This window comes from Xenopus laevis, chromosome 5L (assembly GCF_017654675.1).
Source record: "Xenopus laevis strain J_2021 chromosome 5L, Xenopus_laevis_v10.1, whole genome shotgun sequence".
NCBI classification, from domain to species: domain Eukaryota; kingdom Metazoa; phylum Chordata; class Amphibia; order Anura; family Pipidae; genus Xenopus; species Xenopus laevis.
The window spans coordinates 59,003,291-59,021,275 of record NC_054379.1 but is presented as its reverse complement, the minus strand read 5'-3'; the positions used below and the strand labels follow the sequence as shown (position 1 = coordinate 59,021,275).

Below are 17,985 nucleotides of genomic sequence, written 5' to 3'. Positions count from 1 at the left end.
ACGAGGAGCTTTGAAAGCATGTGGCTACCCAGGCTGGGCATTTCTCAGAAGCAGCCAAGCCCAATAGGAACACCAACGATATAACCGCCCGAAAACACATAGTAGGCAGAATATAGTCATCCCATATGTAGCTGGAGTGAAAAAATATTTAGGAGGAATTTCAACAAACAAAAACTGGTACACACACAAAGGATCCAACACATAAAAAAAGCAAAGCAACGTGGTATGCACAGTCCAGTGTAGTGAGGAGTGCACTGACCTATACATTGGGGAGACAAAGCAACTGTGCACCAAGTGATTGGCTCAGCATAGGAGGGTGAACTCTACAGGGCAAGACTCAGCTGTCTTTTTACACCAAAAAGACAAGGGACAATGTTTGGAAGATAACAATGTCCAAATCTTGGATAAAGAAGACCACTGGTTTGAACGAGGCATGAAAGAGGCAATTCATGTCAAGGTGGAGAAACCATCCCTGAACAGAGGCGGGGACTTCAACACCACCTGTTTGCTACATACAATGCTGTTCTAACATCTAAACGTATGTTCTATAAGGCTACAGTACTGCCTTCATATTCATTACCTATTCTTATTTCAGTCTCTCATTTAAACCAGTCTGGTTAAATAAGAGCCTACCAACATGATAGCTGCTGAAATACCAAATTGGAGATCATACGAAAACTTTGTGTTAAAAATCATGAACATGGAAATTATTATAGGATTACCCAGACTGGTTTTATATATATACATTATCCCTGTTGTTATTTTTTCCATGTTTATTATAAAGTGTACTTGGCTCCCAGTTTACTTTGAACAATTAAATGAGTTAATCTAGTGCTCCATAGCTGCAATTTTCACAAACTCAATGGGTTTTGGTAACAGCTTTATCATAGTATATTATTACATTTTTATTTACTAAATCATGCACTGTTTAGTTTCTTTGTCATTAGTCCTGTACTGTGGAAGGCATGTATAATTTCTTAAAAGTTACAAACTCCAGGGGGCGGTCAAGGGACCCATTCTCCCAATTTGTGCATGTCTTTGGTCAGTGAATAATTAGTAATTAGTTGCTGTAACAAGAGGCAGTAAATATAATTGTTGCAGTGGTTTTGGTAAGGGCTCCGAGTATGGCTGCTGAAAACGGCACTCCCTGATGTTTATTGCGGCACACGCCTTAGCGTAGATTGTAAACTCTATTGGGCAAGTATCTCCTTCCTCTTGTATCTTTGACACTAGCCTCTTAATTGTTTATTTGTGTTTATTATTCTAAGTACCAGTTTGTTCTACTTATTATTAGGGATGCACCAAATCCAGGATTCGTTTCGGGATTTGGCCAGGATTCAGCCTTTTTCAGCAGGATTCGGGTGAATCCTTCTGCCCGGCCGAACCTGAATCCTGATTTGCATATGCTAATTAGGGGCGGGTGAGAAATTGCGTGACTTTTTGTCACAAAACATGGAAGTAAAAAATGTTTTCCCCTTCCCACCCCTAATTTGCATATGCAAATTAGGAATCAGTTCGGTATTCGGCCGAATCTTTCGGGAAGGATTCGGGGGTTTGGCCGAATCCAAAGTAGTGGATTCGGTGCATCCCTACTTATTATTAAGTGTGGCTTCTATAAGTAGCTATATAAATAATATATCCATACATATGTACCGCTTGCTTTGTGCTGGGTTAATTGTCTAAGAATTTAGTGCCAGTCCGCTAAACTTTAGTGCTTTTTTTCCTCTTTTTAGATGGCAGAAAATGTACAACTCTCGTAGTGACCCTCAAACTCTCCTTAGTGCTGCCCTGTATTTTATTCATTAGAATTCTACATTCAAATTCTGCCCCTCCTATTACTAGGACAGTCCCTCGAGTGGATAGGGAATAGATATTGCAGTGAACTAGTTGCTATCCCTAGAAAGGACCTAAATCCCTCTAGTGGAACCAGCTAATTCCTATCCTGTCTAAGGACCTTCTCTAACTGTACATGAACCATCTGTATTGGGCAATTAGCCGACATGCTCCCACAGCAGCAACTTGCACCTCACTCCAGAGCCTTTAAGGGAGCAGGTAGTAGAAAACCCTTGCTACCCAGGAATTCTGTCTCTTAAGGAACAAATTCCCTAATAATTGAGAGGCAAATGTAAAGCTGGCCATAGACGCCATAGTGCATTGGCTGATCTGTTCTTTTACTACTTAATTTGATCTGAATGGTAAGACTTTGCTATGAATGGTTAGTGACGGGTTGGGAAAGTCCGATCGTACGTTGATTCGTACGATCGGATCTTTGCGTCTATGGCCAGCTTTAGTCCAAACACAGTTGCTCCCCTTTCTCTCAGAGCACAAAGAGATGCCTACACTTTTGGCTAAACTCCATGGGAACTTTTGTCAGACAGAGCGCATTCTAGAAGTCAGATCTAGTCTCATGGGTCTACATTTGTCATCTGATATGATAGATATGTTGGAAGGGAACATTGCGAACTGCATTTGCATCCAACAAGATAGAAACTTACAATGTTAAAAATACTTTTTTCTCATTGAAATGGACTGTTGGATGTATACGCATGAACCAAAAAATAAAAAAAATAAAAAAAAAACATCCGACATTATCTGATCTGACTTGCATAACAGCTGTGGGGACCAGATTTTGTACAGAATTTTGCTCTGTGCATGACAAGATTAGATAAAATCTAAAATGTCCTGTGGAGTTTAGCCCTTAAAGCCAGCTATTAACAACTTAAACCTCACACCAGAGCAGACCCTCATTTTTACAGCCCTGTATGCTGCGTCATAAAGGGATTCTGGGAGGGATACATCTTCCTTCTTTTTTTTTCCCAGTAATCGTGCTACATAAAGTGTCAAAACTCAAATTAGATTACAGGGTACACATTCAGTTTCATATTTAAACCATTAACTTGCACAGTTTGGCCTCATTTTAGATAAATATAATATAGGACATCAGACATAGAATGACACAAGGTACATCTATGGTTATTTATGTAATTTACGATCCCTGTTGGCTGAAAAAAATGGATAACAAGCAAGATATTGAACATCTGAGTTGCTATCAGACTTATTATGCTTAAAAAAAAGTGGATATAACATTATATATATATATATATATATATATATATATATATATATATATATATATATCATGTAATTGACATTTATTATTTCAGGCGAATACCGAGTGGTGCAGAAAAATGTTTAATTTATTTAAATGTGTGGTAATCAATTTTTAGCCTTGATTCTTTGCATCACTAAGCACATGGCTTTAAATACACTAGGCACACGGGTTGATTTGTATGCAAACACTAGGGTTGCCATCTCACAACTTTAAAACTAAACACATATGGAATCCACAGCTTGCCGGGCTAATTAGCAATTCATTAAGGTGCATGCTGTATGGTTGCACATAAATCCGTTCAGTCTGCAGCATGTATCTAAATGAATTGCTAATTAGCCATGCAGGCTGTGGATTCCATTTGGGTTGGGTTTTAAAGGGGTGAGGTGGCAACCCTAGCAGACACACCGAATGGATATCAAGTATGAATTTTCATGACAGTATCTGCTGCAGATACATGGATGTTTAAGGATTTTTATACCAGCATTAACATATCAGCAGAGACAATGAGAGAAAAAAAATGTATATACATGACCAGGGCAATATCAAGTTTAGCACTCCACCCCCAGGGCAAAAAACTCCGCCAGGGCAGCAGAGCACTTTATTAAACAAAACACAATTTATAAATATTAACAAATTACCAATGATAACAGTTTGTATAACAAACCAGCAAAGCTAAATTCTTGAACCGCCTCATTACTCTCCTCCTCCAACCACACCTGACTCCTACCAAGTTTTAACCCTGTCCTGTCTGATTTACAGTACCTGCCTCCAAATTCTTGGGCCTCCCCTGACCTATCCTTCCCTGAAACTTCCCCACTTACCTTGACCACCAGGTCCCCACCCAGCCATCACCGCCACAAGCACACCCTCTTGAAACCCAAAGTGTGATGTGACTCCCCACCAACCAAATCCAAGGCTTTCAATCCCTTGCTCAAGTGTGAATAGGATCAGACAGCTAGAGCAGAGTTTATATGGGAACCAGTAATGCTATCTCTTTATTGATTGTTAGACTGGAGGATGTTTAGTAATGTGAAAAAAATAAAATTGAAGTCCCAAAACGAGTGCACTCTCCAGTTCAGTAGCAACAAAGGTTCTCTCCAACCTCCAACACAATTCAAAAGTTCCAATGGGTGCTACCGATCATACCTCAAAAAAAGGAAAAATGGAGAAAAAAACAAGAGGAAAAATATAATGCAGCGTTTTTAGTAAAAATTACGCCTCAATACGATTACATTCACACACTATCAGTGTATTAACCCAACCTCAAAGTGTTGGTGCAGGTGAAATGAATCTCATATATACTCACAAACACCATCAAATAAAGTGCGCTTGTGCTTATTAATGAAGAAAAGGTTTTTAAATAATCAGGTAGGTATCCACACGGTTTTAACCCCTTTGCTGGTGGTTGATTATATACTCACAGACGGGCAGATTTAATTCACATTTCGGAATTATAAGTTGCAGTATTGAGATCTCCATGGCGCTTCTCCCTTCAACCTTTTCGATAGAGCAGTAATATTCAATAGACTTTGGACATTTAAGGGTGGACACAGGGAGTAGCCATCATCGCTCTAAGAGGAAGCCGATTTGGCGAAACGCGTCACCGTTGACGAAAGCGGAGGCAATCACGGACATAAGCAGCCAAATCTGAGGAACGCTAACAGGGGAGAAGCACCGCGGAGGTCTCGACACTGTGGGAGGCACCGGCTGTTAGGAGAGGAACGCTGCCTTTGGTTTTAAAGTGATTTTAAAAGACACATTCTGTAAGTGCAATACAACAGTGACGTAACTAGAGGGGGGCGGGCCCTGGCGCGGGACGCGCTGCCGGGCCCCCCGCCCCCCTCCGTACACCCGGAACCGCCAGGAATCGTGGTGCGCGAGCTGCCGGGGGGCCCTGAGGGGGTGTGGGCCCTGGCCCAATCGCAGCCCCTGCTCCCCCGGTAGTTACGCCACTGCAATACAACTTTATTTAAGTATTTAAAAACGCTTTCAGCACATGCCACTCTTTTGTTTGTCCAAAAGGAAGAACCTGGGGAGCAACTTATAACTCGGATATGTGACAAACTCTGGCCGTCTGTGAGTATAATCAACCACCAGACACGGGGTTAAAACCGTGTGGGTACCTATCGAATGATTTAAAAACCTTTTCTTAACTAATAAGCACAAGCGCACTTTATTTGAATGTGTTTGTGAGTATATATGAGATTAATTTCACCTGCACCAACACTTTGAGTTAACACACGGATAGTGTGTGAATGTAATCACGTTTAGGCATAATTTTTTACTAAGAACGCTACCCTATATTTTTCTTCTTGTTTTTTTTTCTCCATTTTTACCTTTTTTTGAGGTACCCTTTGGAACTTTTGAATTGTGTTGGAGGTTGGAGAGAACCTTTGTTGCTACTGTAGAGTGCACTTGGTTTGGGACTTTTATTATATGAGGGGTATCGAATTTATACTTAACCACAACTTCTTTTGGTATGAGGGCCACTATTATCTGCAGACCTGTGGTACTGCCATGGGGACAGGCTTCGCACCTAGGTTCGCAAATTTATTCATGGGTCATTGGGAAGAAGAGGTACTCAATACAGCAGAGCTGGATGTGGGCTTGTCCCTATGGAAATGTTACATCAATGCTATAATAATAATCTGGAACCAAGGGGATAGTAAAACTTCAAAAAGTTGTAGAAAGACTCAATCAAAATGATATGAATTTGGGATTTTTTCTAAATTATAGTTCCGAACAAATACATTTTCTAGACCTTCAAATCTATATAGAAGAGGGGAAAAATACAGACAAGAACCTATTTCAAATGAGTATAAGTTAACAATTATGTGCTAGCTTCTAGCAACCATTATCCCCAGTGGATTAAAAATATTCCAAATGGTCAATTTAGAAGGGTCCGCAAAAATCAGAATACGACAGACAGTAAAAGGTTCTAATAGATTTGTAGAGAGAGGTTATAAAAAGGAGGGAATAAAAAAAGCATGTGAGAAAGTGAGAAACGAAGATAGAGGGGATATGTTGGTATATAAAAAAGAAAAACTAATAGAAACTAAAAAGAAAGATTTCGAATTTTGTATTACAACCCCAAAGCAAGGGAAATTAAAAACATCATAGTGAAACATTAGGGAGTTCTGCGCCTGGATAAAATTTTAGGACCCTTGATCCCAGAAAAACCGAGAACTATTGTAATAAAATTACCTGGTGGTCTAGTGGTGCGGCGGCGTGGACGGCCGCCACGCCTCCGCGCTCCTGTTCCGGCCTCCAGTGCCGGCGCCATCTTGGTTCTCTAGGGCGCGCGTGGCGCGCCTCTTAAAGGTACAGGCGCGCTGGCGCGATTACGCCAGCGCGCATTGGCCACGTTTTGGCGCGAAATTTGGAGGTATTTAAGGCCCATTCTTACTCCCAGCCAGGGCCCGTGATAGAATCTTGATTCTGGTAGTTCCTGAAGCCTTGTGCTGTCTGTTCCTGTGAAATTTGTATTTGTTTTTCCGGTTTTGATCCCTGCCTGTTCCTGACTATTCTGATATCTGAATCCTGACCTTTGCCTGCATCTCGACTACTCTTTCTGCCTGACCCCATCTGTTTGATTACCCGGTTTGACCCTTGCCTGCCTGACGATTCTTGATATCTGCCTGCCTCGACCCTGCCTGTCTGACGATTCTCTTGCCTGCTCCATTTGTACCGTGACCTTCGGCCCAAAAGACTATCTACTTGCCGTGCCCCTCTGCTAGCCAGAACATCTCGCCTTGTACCCCTCGTTAAGTCCAGGTGGCACCCAAGTAAGCCGAGGGCTCCTCCCGAAGCCCAACGGTGGTCACACTACTGGTGAAGCCGAGCCGAGACCAGGGTACTTGGCACCTGTTCTGGTATTGGGTGCCGGCCGTGACAACTATCTTCCAAAAGGCCCACAATATAAAGCAAAAGTTAGTTTGTGCCTACAAAACAATACGAATGATGTTTGCAAAGGTTTCTTTCCATGTAATCTTTGCAAGTCTTGCAGATACACAAAAAACCAAAACATTTAACAGTAAAATAACTGGGGAGAATTTTAATGTTCAAGATCTAATTACATGTGATACAACTGATGTGATATATGTATTGGAGTGCCCATGCAGCCTCCAATATGTGGGCAATAGGAACAGAAAAGTAAAAGACCAAATAGGGGAACATATTTATATAAAAAAGGGTTACAGTAACCATCTTGTATCTAAACATTTTGCTGAGAAACATAAGTCCACTATAGGTCTAAAGTGGTTTGGTATAGTAAGAGTTAAGCCACAATGGAGAGGGGGAGATTTAACAAATAGTACTCTGCAGCGAAAAAACTGGTGGATACACAAACTTAAATCTTTATCCCCAATGGGTTAAAATGTAGATTTTAATTTGCGAGTTTTGCATAAGCAGAAAGTTTTTATTAAAAAGACGTAAAATATATATTTTTGCTGCGAAATTACTAGTAAAAAAATTGGGAATCAACATATTCACTTTTGATAAAGTTTTAATATTCAAAGATAATGCGGTTATGCTTGAACTGCCATGAACTAGGATACTGCAACCTTTTCGATAGAGCAGTAGTATTCAAAAGACTTTGGACATTGTATTCTTTCTGATAAAGTTGTAACATTCAAGAGACTTTGGACATTTAAGAGTGGACACAGGGAGGAAGCAGATTTGGCAAAAGCGTCAGTGGTAACGAAAGCAGAGGCAATCACAGACATGCGCATCGAGGTCTGAGGAACACTGCGAATATCCCAATACAGAGCGGAATGCGCGCTAACAGGGGAGAAGCGCCGCAGAGTTCTCGACACTGCGGGAGGCACCGGCTCTTAGGAGAGGAACGCTGCCTTTGGTTTTAAAGTGATTTTAAAAGACAAATTCTCGAAGTGCAATACAATTTTATTACAAAAAAAAAAGATTTCCGCACATGCCAAAAAGCAGAACCTGGGGAGCAACTTATAACTCGGATATGTGACAAACTCTGGCCGTCTGTGAGTATAATCAACCACCAGAAACGGGGTTAAAACCGTGTGGGTACCTACTGAATTATTTCAAAATCTTTTCTTAACTAATAAGCACAAGCGCACTTTATTTGATGGTGTTTGTGAGTATATATGAGATTCATTTCACCTGCACCAACACTTTGAGGTTGGGTTATTACACTGATAGTGTGTGAATGTAATTACTGATATCATAGGAAAAAATTATCTTTCGTCTTAATGGACAATCGATCAAGAAACCTTGATGTATTGTGTGGTGATGTTGCGCAATCCCCCGGAAATAACGTCACAGCAGTCGTTCTCAGCTGGGGTCCAGTATTCTGCCTCCCTCTATCATGTTCAGTGGTTTATTATACACCAAGACAAAAGGTGGTCTTACAATATATCCAATCAATGAGCATGTTATGCTATGAACCAATTGGTGGAACCAGCACACAGACACATGTCCATAGAAGAGGGGGGGGGAAGGTAGACTTCCCTAGGCAAACAAAAGACACCAGGACAAAAGGCACTTCCCCCCGTAATATACATACACACACAGACACAGCGATCTTAGCATGGCTTGTACTGATCTTGTAAAAGTACACCTTTGTTCAGTGGTCCGTATTCCTCAATCCCAACCGGCGCCACACCCGGCATGCTGCAGTCATGCCTGATGAACACAAATCGGATGGGAATCGGAATGATTGCGATTGTGCAAAGGTAGGTCGTAAAGATGCTTATACCGCATCGGTGGCGGCCATATGGCGAAATATGAAAAATTTCCAGTCCAGGTACAGTCCATAGTTTGTGTTAAAAAGGTGGTGGTTCTGATCTTCCTGAGGTAAAGGGTTCCGGATGCTTGAGGCGATGGCTCTTTATGGAATCATCACATGGTCCTCTGCACGTCTCTTTGCAACTTGGTTCACCAAACAACAGGTCATTCTTGCCATCACATAGAGGAGGAAAAGAAAGCAGAGCAGCATCAGGACATACACTCCAACTTCTTTAAGCCATGATCCAATAGAAAACAACATATCACCGAAGCCCCCTAAACCTTCCTCTGCAATAGCGCGTGCTTGTCCCTGTAACGCTTTCACCTTGTCAAGATGGGCCTGAACCTTGTCCCCAGTATCTTCCACCCAGGTACAGCAATCCTCCCCGATGAACTCACAGAAACCCCCCTTTGATGCTAAAAGATAGTCGAGAGCCATTTTCTCCTGAAACATAAGGGTCTTCTCTCATGGCTCCGACTGTCTCATTAAACATCTCATCCATTATGATGGAAAAATTGTTTAGCCGCTTCATAAGTTCTATACCCCATCCGGTCCATGCCGGAAACCATGCCCATGCACGGTCCCCTGCGGAGAATAGCTCTCTCCTGGTCCTTCTACCCTCCTCTGCACCATCAGGTCCTTGTGACCGTCCGCAATGTAGGAGGCAGGGACTAACCTGACTAAGGAGCATGACCCTCTAGTATTCGGGGGAACGACTCTATAGGCAGCCTGGCCGCACAAAAAGTAATAGGGCCCAGTTAATGAGATACAAAGGTCATTGGGGTTACGGTTACGGGCATTGCGCTACAACTGGATGGATAATGGGATTGCTGCACCCTCCTGAATGTCACACCCTCCCCCCCAGCAGACATAATTATGTCTGGTGGTTAGGTTGTTACCGTCAGGGACTCTATGGTCGATCTGGATGGTTATCCCAGATGGGCATTCGGTCCTCCCCAGGGACTTGGCTCCAAAACCAGAGCTGATATTAAAACAAATCCCGGGCTGGCCTAATTAACCGGATACCCACACAGGTCTGCTAAGTCTAGTACAAGCCTCGGGGCTGACATCAAGACCATAGGTGACATTACCATCTAAGAATGTCTGATTAAATTCTATGGACAGATGGTGTTCCGCTGATCTACCTCAATGACTAAATTTTCTCATGCCCACCCTGATGTCATAAAGGGCATGTACTGCCGCCATCGTCGGGATGCTCTAGCTCGGAGGGGGTTTGGAGCACACCCAGCAGTTGGACCTATTTGCCGTCTTTGCTAATTGTAAATTCATCTTGAACAGTAAATTCGGATGTGACTCCTCATCAGCAGTATCCAAAATACATTAAATAACAAGTGTATATAGAAGCAATGCACCTGATCATTGCACTTGATAGTCCAGCAGCTTCTTGCAGTGGCTGGCGTGGATCCACCCGTAACGTTCCTCGACCTTAAGGGAGGTGGATGTTGTCAAAAGAACCTGGTACGGTCCAGTGTATCTCGCATCTAGTCCCTGGCGCTGATGTTTATTTATGACTACCCAGTCACCTGGTTGGATAGAATGCAAACCGGTTATAGACTCTGGATCAGGAATAGATTCATGAACTCTATGATGTATCTTTTGGAGTTCCCGCTGAAGAGACTGCACATACCCCGTCAACTGAGAATGTAAAGACGACAGCTGCTGGGGAAAGTACAATCCCGTCTTGGGCCTACTCCCGAACAGAATCTCATAAGGGGACAGCCCGTGAGGCCGTCTTGGGGCATTACGCACAGAGTACAGGGCAATAGACAAACACTCAGGCCAAGGTTTACCCGTGTCAGCGGATATCTTAGAGATCTTGTTCTTAAGAGTACCATTTAGTCTCTCTACCTTGCCGCTGATCTGGGGGTGGTATGGAGTGTGGAGACCCTGGTTGATGTGAAGGGCCTCACAAATTTCCTTAAAATGAGTCCCCATGTCAGATTTGATGGCTTCAGGTACTCCCCATCGACAGACAACCTCGGAAAGGATCTTTTTAGCCGTTGTTATGGCATTAGCATTTTTAACAGGCCAAGCCTCCGGCCAACTAGAAAACATGTCCACACAGACCAAAGCATACTCGTGGGGCCCACTCTTAGGCATTAGCATTTTTAACAGGCCAAGCCTCCGGCCAACTAGAAAACATGTCCACACAGACCAAAGCATACTCGTGGGGCCCACTCTTAGGCATTTGGATTCTCTGGAAGGGGTATTCAGGTTTTGGAGAATGTTTCCTTGGGGCTATAGCCGGTCGTCCAGGGTTGTGTAAGGCACAGACCAGGCAAGCACTAGTGAGCTTGGTGGCTGTGGTGGAGAATCCTGGAGCTATCCAGTACTCCTCTACTTGAGCACACATGACGGTTTTGAACTGGTGACTAGGGTAGTGGGTTACATGGGCCATCATCGGATATAATGCTTTAGGCAAGCACCACTTACCATCGAGACTCCAGATCTTATCAGCCCCCTCTGTTGCCCATTTCCGCTTCTCTGTACTCTCCGCTTGAGCCTGCAACTTCTTAAATTCCTCATGAGACACATCAGGGGGTTTAGCTAGCATTAGAGACAGGGGAGGGGGATCAAGGGTTCCTTCTTTAGTAGCCAGATCTGCCATTGCATTGTCCTTGGCTTCCATGGTGGTCTCTGTGGTGTGAGCTTTGACTTCTAAAGGAAGAGTGAATGCTATGAACAATCTATTGATCATTTCGGCATGTTTTATAGGTTTCCCCGAGCTAGTGAGGAATCCTCTAGCTTTCCAGATTGGGCCAAAATCGTGAGCTATACCAAATGCGTACCTCGAGTCCGTGTGTACATTGATCCTTAAACCTTCATGTTTTTCACAGGCTCTGGCCAATGCGTGTAATTCAGCCTCCTGGGCCGACATGTGGCTGCTAAGAGAGCCTCTTTCTACTACTTTCAACTGTTGTTACAGCGTATCCTGTGCGAGGTTTACCATCTGATGTGTAATACCTGGAACCATCTACAAAAAGGTCTATTGCTTCCGGAAGGGGAGCTCTCTTGACAGGGCTAACTGCTTCTGTCTCGAGTTCCATGAGTTCAAGATAGTTGTAATTGTCTGTTGGTTCTGTCATGGTTGGGTTAGAGTCAGTCACAATCCCTTTGTCCCCCCCCTCTTCTTCCGATTAAGAATGGGTCGGGAGAAGAGATGCGGGATTGAGGATTGTACATCGTCTCAGTGTGAGGTTAATAGGGGTGAGGAGAGCCACTTCATATTTGGTAAGACGTGCTGATAACAGATGTTTGGTCTGGACCTGGTTGAGAATCTCTTGGACAGAGCGTGGGGTGAGAAGGGTTAGAGGGGAATCTAAAACGATGTCACCAACTTTCTGTAATAACACATCACAGGCGGCGGTAGCTCGGACGCACCCAGGTGAACCTTTGATGACTGGATCCAATTCAGTGGAAATGTACGATGGGTCTATACCTGGATCCATGTAATTGGGTCAGTACCCCAGTGGCATGCCCTTTTCTTTCGTGACAAAAGAGATAAAAGGGTAGGTCATAGCTGGGATGACCTAGTGCCGGGGCCCTGGAGAGTTCCTGGATCAGATCCTGGAGGGTTGACCAGTGTTCGTCTGTTAATTGAAATGGTGTCTGAGAGGGTAAAGTATAGAGAGGACCCATTTTGAATGAAATATTAGGGATCCAATCTCTGCTGTAATTGATTTAGACAAGTCAATAACACTAAAGCACAAAGCTTTAGGAGGGATGGACTCAAGTAATGTTTGAGGATTAGGCACTAATGGGGCATCATGATTATGACTATGATTTTGTTAATGGCTCTGAGATCATGGACCAGTCGGTAAGTGACTTCCTGACCCTTGGCTGATTTTTTTGCCACTGGAAATAAAGGTGTATTACAGGGTGATTGTGTTGGGGTTAAGACCCCGATTTGGAGATAGCTATCAATCTCGTTCTTGAGACTGTCCATCTGCCCTATACTCAGAGGATACTGTGGCAATTTTGGTAGCACGCAACCGGGGGCAATCCGTATATATTGGCTGGAGGTACTGGCAGCAAGCCCACATCATATTTGTCAACCGCCCAAACCTTAGGGTCTACCTCAGCTAGTACATCCAGGGACAAATGTGTACCAGGTTCTCCAAGTATACGGGACTGCCACCACTGCACACAGCAACTCGTCTGTGATTGCACTAGTTACCACAACACCCTCTGGGGTATAAGTGATGTTGGCCTGAATCTCCGACAGAATGTCTGCTCCCAATAGGTTGATAGGGACATCATCTGAAACTAATAGAAATCTGACTGCTTCGGTGTGTTGATCTAACCTGCAGTACAATGGTTTCGTCTCCCTAAGAGTCACTGGATGACCTGTAAGCCCAATGGTGGGGGTTGTGTTGCCAGAGAGTGGAATCCTGCCTTTTAGATCTTGTGTTTCTAGAACAGTCCTGGCTGCGCCGGTGTCAATGAGGCAGGACAGAGGATATGGCAATTCCTCAATAAATAGATTGACATGGGCCAAAACCGGTTTGCCTTTACCCTATGGGACTGTGTAGCAGCTCCGATGGTTTTAACGGTTTCAGGGTCTGGTATGAAATGGTAGGTTCCCGGAGGGCCCTCCGTACTACGGTAAGATTTCCCCGGGTTTGGGTTATGTGCGGGAGGCTGGTCAGGAACAACTTTATAAGGACTAGGAGAATTTTGTTCTTTCTTGTCCTCATTTTCTGGACAGTGGCGGCTAAATGTCCTTTTTGATCGCAATTAAAACAAGTTATATTAGTACATTTGGTGAGTTTGTTTTTCCTAGGATAGGGATGGTGGTCCTGGGCTATTAGCTCAAGAGCTGCCATGATTTTGGCCGACTTGGCCTCTTTCCTGGCATGCAGGTCCAGTTCTATGGCCTGGATTGTTGCCATAAGGGAGTGGAAACTCATAGGCCTCTGGTCGTGCAACCATTAGCCTATCTCTTAGCTTAGGCACCAATCCAGCCAGAAATTTAGCCTTTAACATTAGATGGATGGGCGATACTTGCTGGGTGTTCTCTGGGGCATCTGGACCTGGCTCTAACCCTGCATCTGTTACCCCTTGTTTTAAACTCCACCAATAGACCGAGGCGTCCTCATCTGGGCCCTGGATTGCTGTCATAAACAGGAATGGGGACACAACACTATACATAGTGGGCATTTTGTCTGTCAGTTGCTTACAGAATTCCTTGCCCCCCCCCGTAGCGCCTGTAATCCCCCTCAGGGCCCTGTGGAAGTCATCCCTTTCCAAGGCCTCTATGCATTCTAATTTGGATTTGTCTATTATAGAGATACCTCTGGCTTCACATAAGGTGACCAAATCGGATTTTCCAAGGCAGCAGTAATCTGTTTTGTCAGAGGCATCTTTTGCGGATTCCGAATGTGGGGATGGTGATGGAGACAGATGAGCAGAGGCTGTTGAGATGACCTGTGTTGCTAGCAAATTTAAACCTGTTTGCAGCTTTGTCTCGTCCTTATCATTATTGCTTTCTGCAGTTCTGATTCCTGTAACCACAAATTGGCCTTCTCTAAAGACCCATGTGTTTGGGGTCTGGAGTGGAACTCACGGACAAACTTTTCCCAGATCCAGACCTCAAACGTCCCCTCCTTAGGGATGGACCATTCTAAACCTGAAGACCATTTGTGCCAGCCTTTGAGGGGCTTAACACTCCCTCCTCCATATGTGGATGTGCTGCTGAGCCGTCCTGAACTCAGAAGTGGTACCCTTCTGTTCCCTAGATTTCCCTACACCCATTCTCGAGTCTCAAGCTTTTTCCAATTAGATGCGTCCACCTACAGTGTCTACGTCCACCGCGCAGACCGCCGTCGATCCTTACCTGTTCGTCCTCTGAGTAGCTCTAGGGCTTCAAATACGAACCACGGACATTATCCACCGTAGCCCACTCAGAGAGAAGGATCAGCAGCCGAGGGATCCGGACAAGTACGAACCACGGACACCTTCCTTATCCCTCATGCTAAATTGGCTCAAAACAACGCCCTGACTGCAGGAGTCCCCAATGCCTGGAGTGTTGAGGGAGCGACAGGGAGTGAGAACAAGGGAGATATAGTTGAACCTTCCTAGGGATTCCGGTACCAACCACGGACACCTGGTCACCCCAGTCTGGCCAATAGGTTTTGAGAGAAAGTGGCTAGAAAAACAGATAGAAACAGAGAAACCCCTCCCCAAGTTCCGTGCCCCAAGCTTCCGGTACGAACCTTGGACACCTGGTCACTCAGTGATGAAAAGTCAAGAAAGCGAACAAGAAAGGGAATCGTCCTCAATAATTTCCCCACCCCCGGGCTTTGGTACGAACCACAGACACCTTCCACCCTTAAGATGGACCTCGAGGGGAAGAGAAAAGAGAACAAAGCTCACGTGACAATTGATGAACCCGAGTAGGCTTGGCCCACTTTCTCCTCACAAAAAGCTAACCAGTTCACTGTTTTTTTCGCCCTATACAGCCTGAATTCGCAGCACAGCCCTTATGGTCGTAACTAACAGGAATTTCCTTCCTAACAGCAACTTTCATAAGCAGACAGCAGCTATCTTACACTACCAGACTTCCAATGACGGAAAAGATGTCTTCCAACCGAACCTACAGAGAATGTGTTGGTTTGAGAATGGATTAAAACAGAAAAGAGGGCTAGCCAAAAGCAAGATAAGGAGTTAGTGTGGTGAGTGAGAGAGAGAGAGAGAGAGAGAGAGAGAGAGAGAGAGAGAGAGTAAGCAAAAGTGTTTTAAAGGAGAGAAAAGGAGAAAAGTGAGAGAGATGGGGAGAATAAAGGATGGAAGGAAGGATAAAGAGAGGAAAATAAAGAGAGAAAGAGCAGGAAAACAAGGAGTATAAAAAGAGAAACAGCTAGTTAACAAATAGCCTTATGTTGTAAACCATGCAACACTCTTCCTTCCCTCACACAAAAGGACAATTACAACACCATGTGATGGTCTCTTCCTTAGGAAAACCCCCTATCCCGGAGGAAGTAGCAGTCAATAGACTGCAGAGAACAGCAGAGAGGTATAACAAAAATGTAAAAAATGTTCCAAAAAGTTCAAAGAGAACTTTGCTGTTATGAAATGTAAAGATGAAAATCTATTATATACAATAGAACAACTGTTAAGGTTATATGCAGGGGATGGGTCTCCCACCAATAGCCCAATATACCTTTTTCGAAAACAAAGACAAAATGGCTGCTGGCACATGTGCTTAAAGACAAAATGGCCACTGGCACATGTGCTATTTCAAAATGGCGTAGGTAATTCAGATTGGTCGGATTGTTACCCAACCTCCAATATTGAAACTTGTAATAATAAAAGCACACAATCCCAAACAAAAGATTTTCTCAAGGATGAAACCTATAGAGTCGCAATTTTAAAACAAACACCACTTAGTAGACAGACAGAAAACGAACACAAATGAAAAAAAACAATTATTCTAAATCCCCTCTAGATACTGTTGGCCATATCTGCCTGCTACAAGATTATCCTACAACCACCCGGCATACACAGAAACTCCCTCCACTGGTCTGAATCACTCACAGATCCTCCAGCAGGGTGCAATAACAGTCCCTTATGGTTAAAAAAATAAATAAATGAATAAAAACCCCACAGCTGTTATGCAGATATGCCCCAACCAGTACCTGGGCAGTTAATACTGAAAAACACCACACATACACCCAAAAGGTTCTTTTGGTAGATTTTTACCTGATTCCAGGATCCTAGAGACCGCAAATCAATTTGCAGACAGCAAAAACTTTCTCAAATATGAGAGTATCAAAACAAAAAGGTCTTACCTCAATGCCAGCCTTTTTGCTGCCCGAAATAAGATATGGCCCCTTTTAATTCTGCTGAAATTAAGGGAAAAATTGGACCACCTGCCTGGGCTCGCCATCTGATATCGTAGGAAAAAATGATCTTTCATCTTAATGGACAATCGATCCAGAAACCTTGATGTATCGTGTGGTGATGTTGCGCAATCCCCCTGAAATAACGTCACAGCAGACGTTCTCAGCTGGGGTCCAGTATTCTGCCTCCCTCTACCATGGCCAGTGGTTTATTATACACCAAGACAAAAGGTGGTTTTACAATATATCCAATCAATGAGCATGTTATGCTATGAACCAATTGGTGGAAACAGCACACAGACACATGTCCATAGAAGAGGGGGGGGGGAGGTAGACTTCCCTAGGCAAACAAAAGACACCAGGACAAAAGGCTCTTCCCCCGGTAATATACATACACAGCGATTTTAGCATGGCTTGTACTGATCTTGTAAAAGTACACTCTTGCTCAGTGGTCCGTATTCCTCAATCCCAACCGGCGCCACACCCGGCATGCTGCAGTCATGCCTGATGAACACAAATCGGATGGGAATCGGAATGATCGGGCGATTGTGCAAAGGTAGGTCGTAAAGATGCTTATACCGCATCGGCGGCGGCCATATGGCGAAATATAAAAAATGTCCAGGTCATTACTTTAAGGTGTAATTTTTACTAAGAATGCTACACTATATTTTTCTTCTTGTTTTTTTTCTGCACTTTTCTTTTTTTTGAGGTATGATCGGTAGCACCCTTTGGAACTTTTGTTTGGTAATCTGAGCATGCTCATTAGCCAACAGCCAAATTAAATTCCTGAGGGAGCGGGCCAAATGGGTTAGAGGAGGAGCCAGATTTCTAGGTGATTAAGGGGATGTTGCAGCCTTACTGTTATAACCTTTTAACAACCAGAGTGGCAGCTATCTAAAGATTTCAAAGAGGCTGTTCACTGATTAAAATGTTTTTGAGTGTGGGGGTTTACATGCCCTTTAGTAACCAGTTTACCGTTCCTCTAACGCTCATTGGCCTATCACTATGCACAAATGGCGCCATGACTTTGTTAACTTTCCCCTACTTTTTTCCATTGCTTTAAGGGCTAGCCAATTTAACCTGGTGTCCAGACCACCATCAACACATCTGGGAGTATAAGCCTGACTGTTTAGAGATCCACCAACCCCATATTGTTGCATCTGGCATGAATAACTAGGACATCAGCCTGCCTCCCAGCTCTCATCCATTATAGCTCTCACTCCTGCCCACTTCATACCTCTGTGTCCAAACCA

At 43.8% G+C, this 17,985-nt stretch overlaps 1 protein-coding gene across 2 annotated transcripts; it reads right to left on the bottom strand.

The window, feature by feature from the left end:
• Positions 1 to 9,770: 9,770 nt before the first annotated feature.
• LOC108716734 lies at positions 9,771 to 16,917 on the bottom strand. 2 transcript variants are annotated; one of them, XR_005961243.1, is made up of 2 exons: positions 16,682 to 16,917; positions 9,771 to 10,414 (listed from the first exon to the last, which is right to left on the bottom strand). XR_005961243.1 is itself a non-coding variant. In XM_041562789.1 (2 exons), exons 1-2 carry the CDS (start codon positions 11,767 to 11,769, stop codon positions 10,248 to 10,250), a joined length of 612 nt encoding a protein of 203 aa, XP_041418723.1. In that variant the 5' UTR covers positions 11,770 to 16,675; the 3' UTR covers positions 9,771 to 10,247. The 2 variants fall into 2 exon arrangements, 1 of the variants encoding a protein (XP_041418723.1); XM_041562789.1 differs by lacking the exon at positions 16,682 to 16,917 and adding an exon at positions 11,325 to 16,675.
• Positions 16,918 to 17,985: the final 1,068 nt, after the last annotated feature.

What these genes read in the sequence shown, in the direction of transcription:
- LOC108716734 (XM_041562789.1), bottom strand. Translation starts at nt 11,769, where the DNA reads ATGTCGGCCCAGGAGGCTGAATTACACGCATTGGCCAGAGCCTGTGAA. An exon ending in TAAGATCTGGAGTCTCGATG is followed by an intron (nt 10,415 to 11,324) that starts GTAAGTGGTGCT and finishes CTATCCAACCAG; the next exon opens with GTGACTGGGTAGTCATAAAT.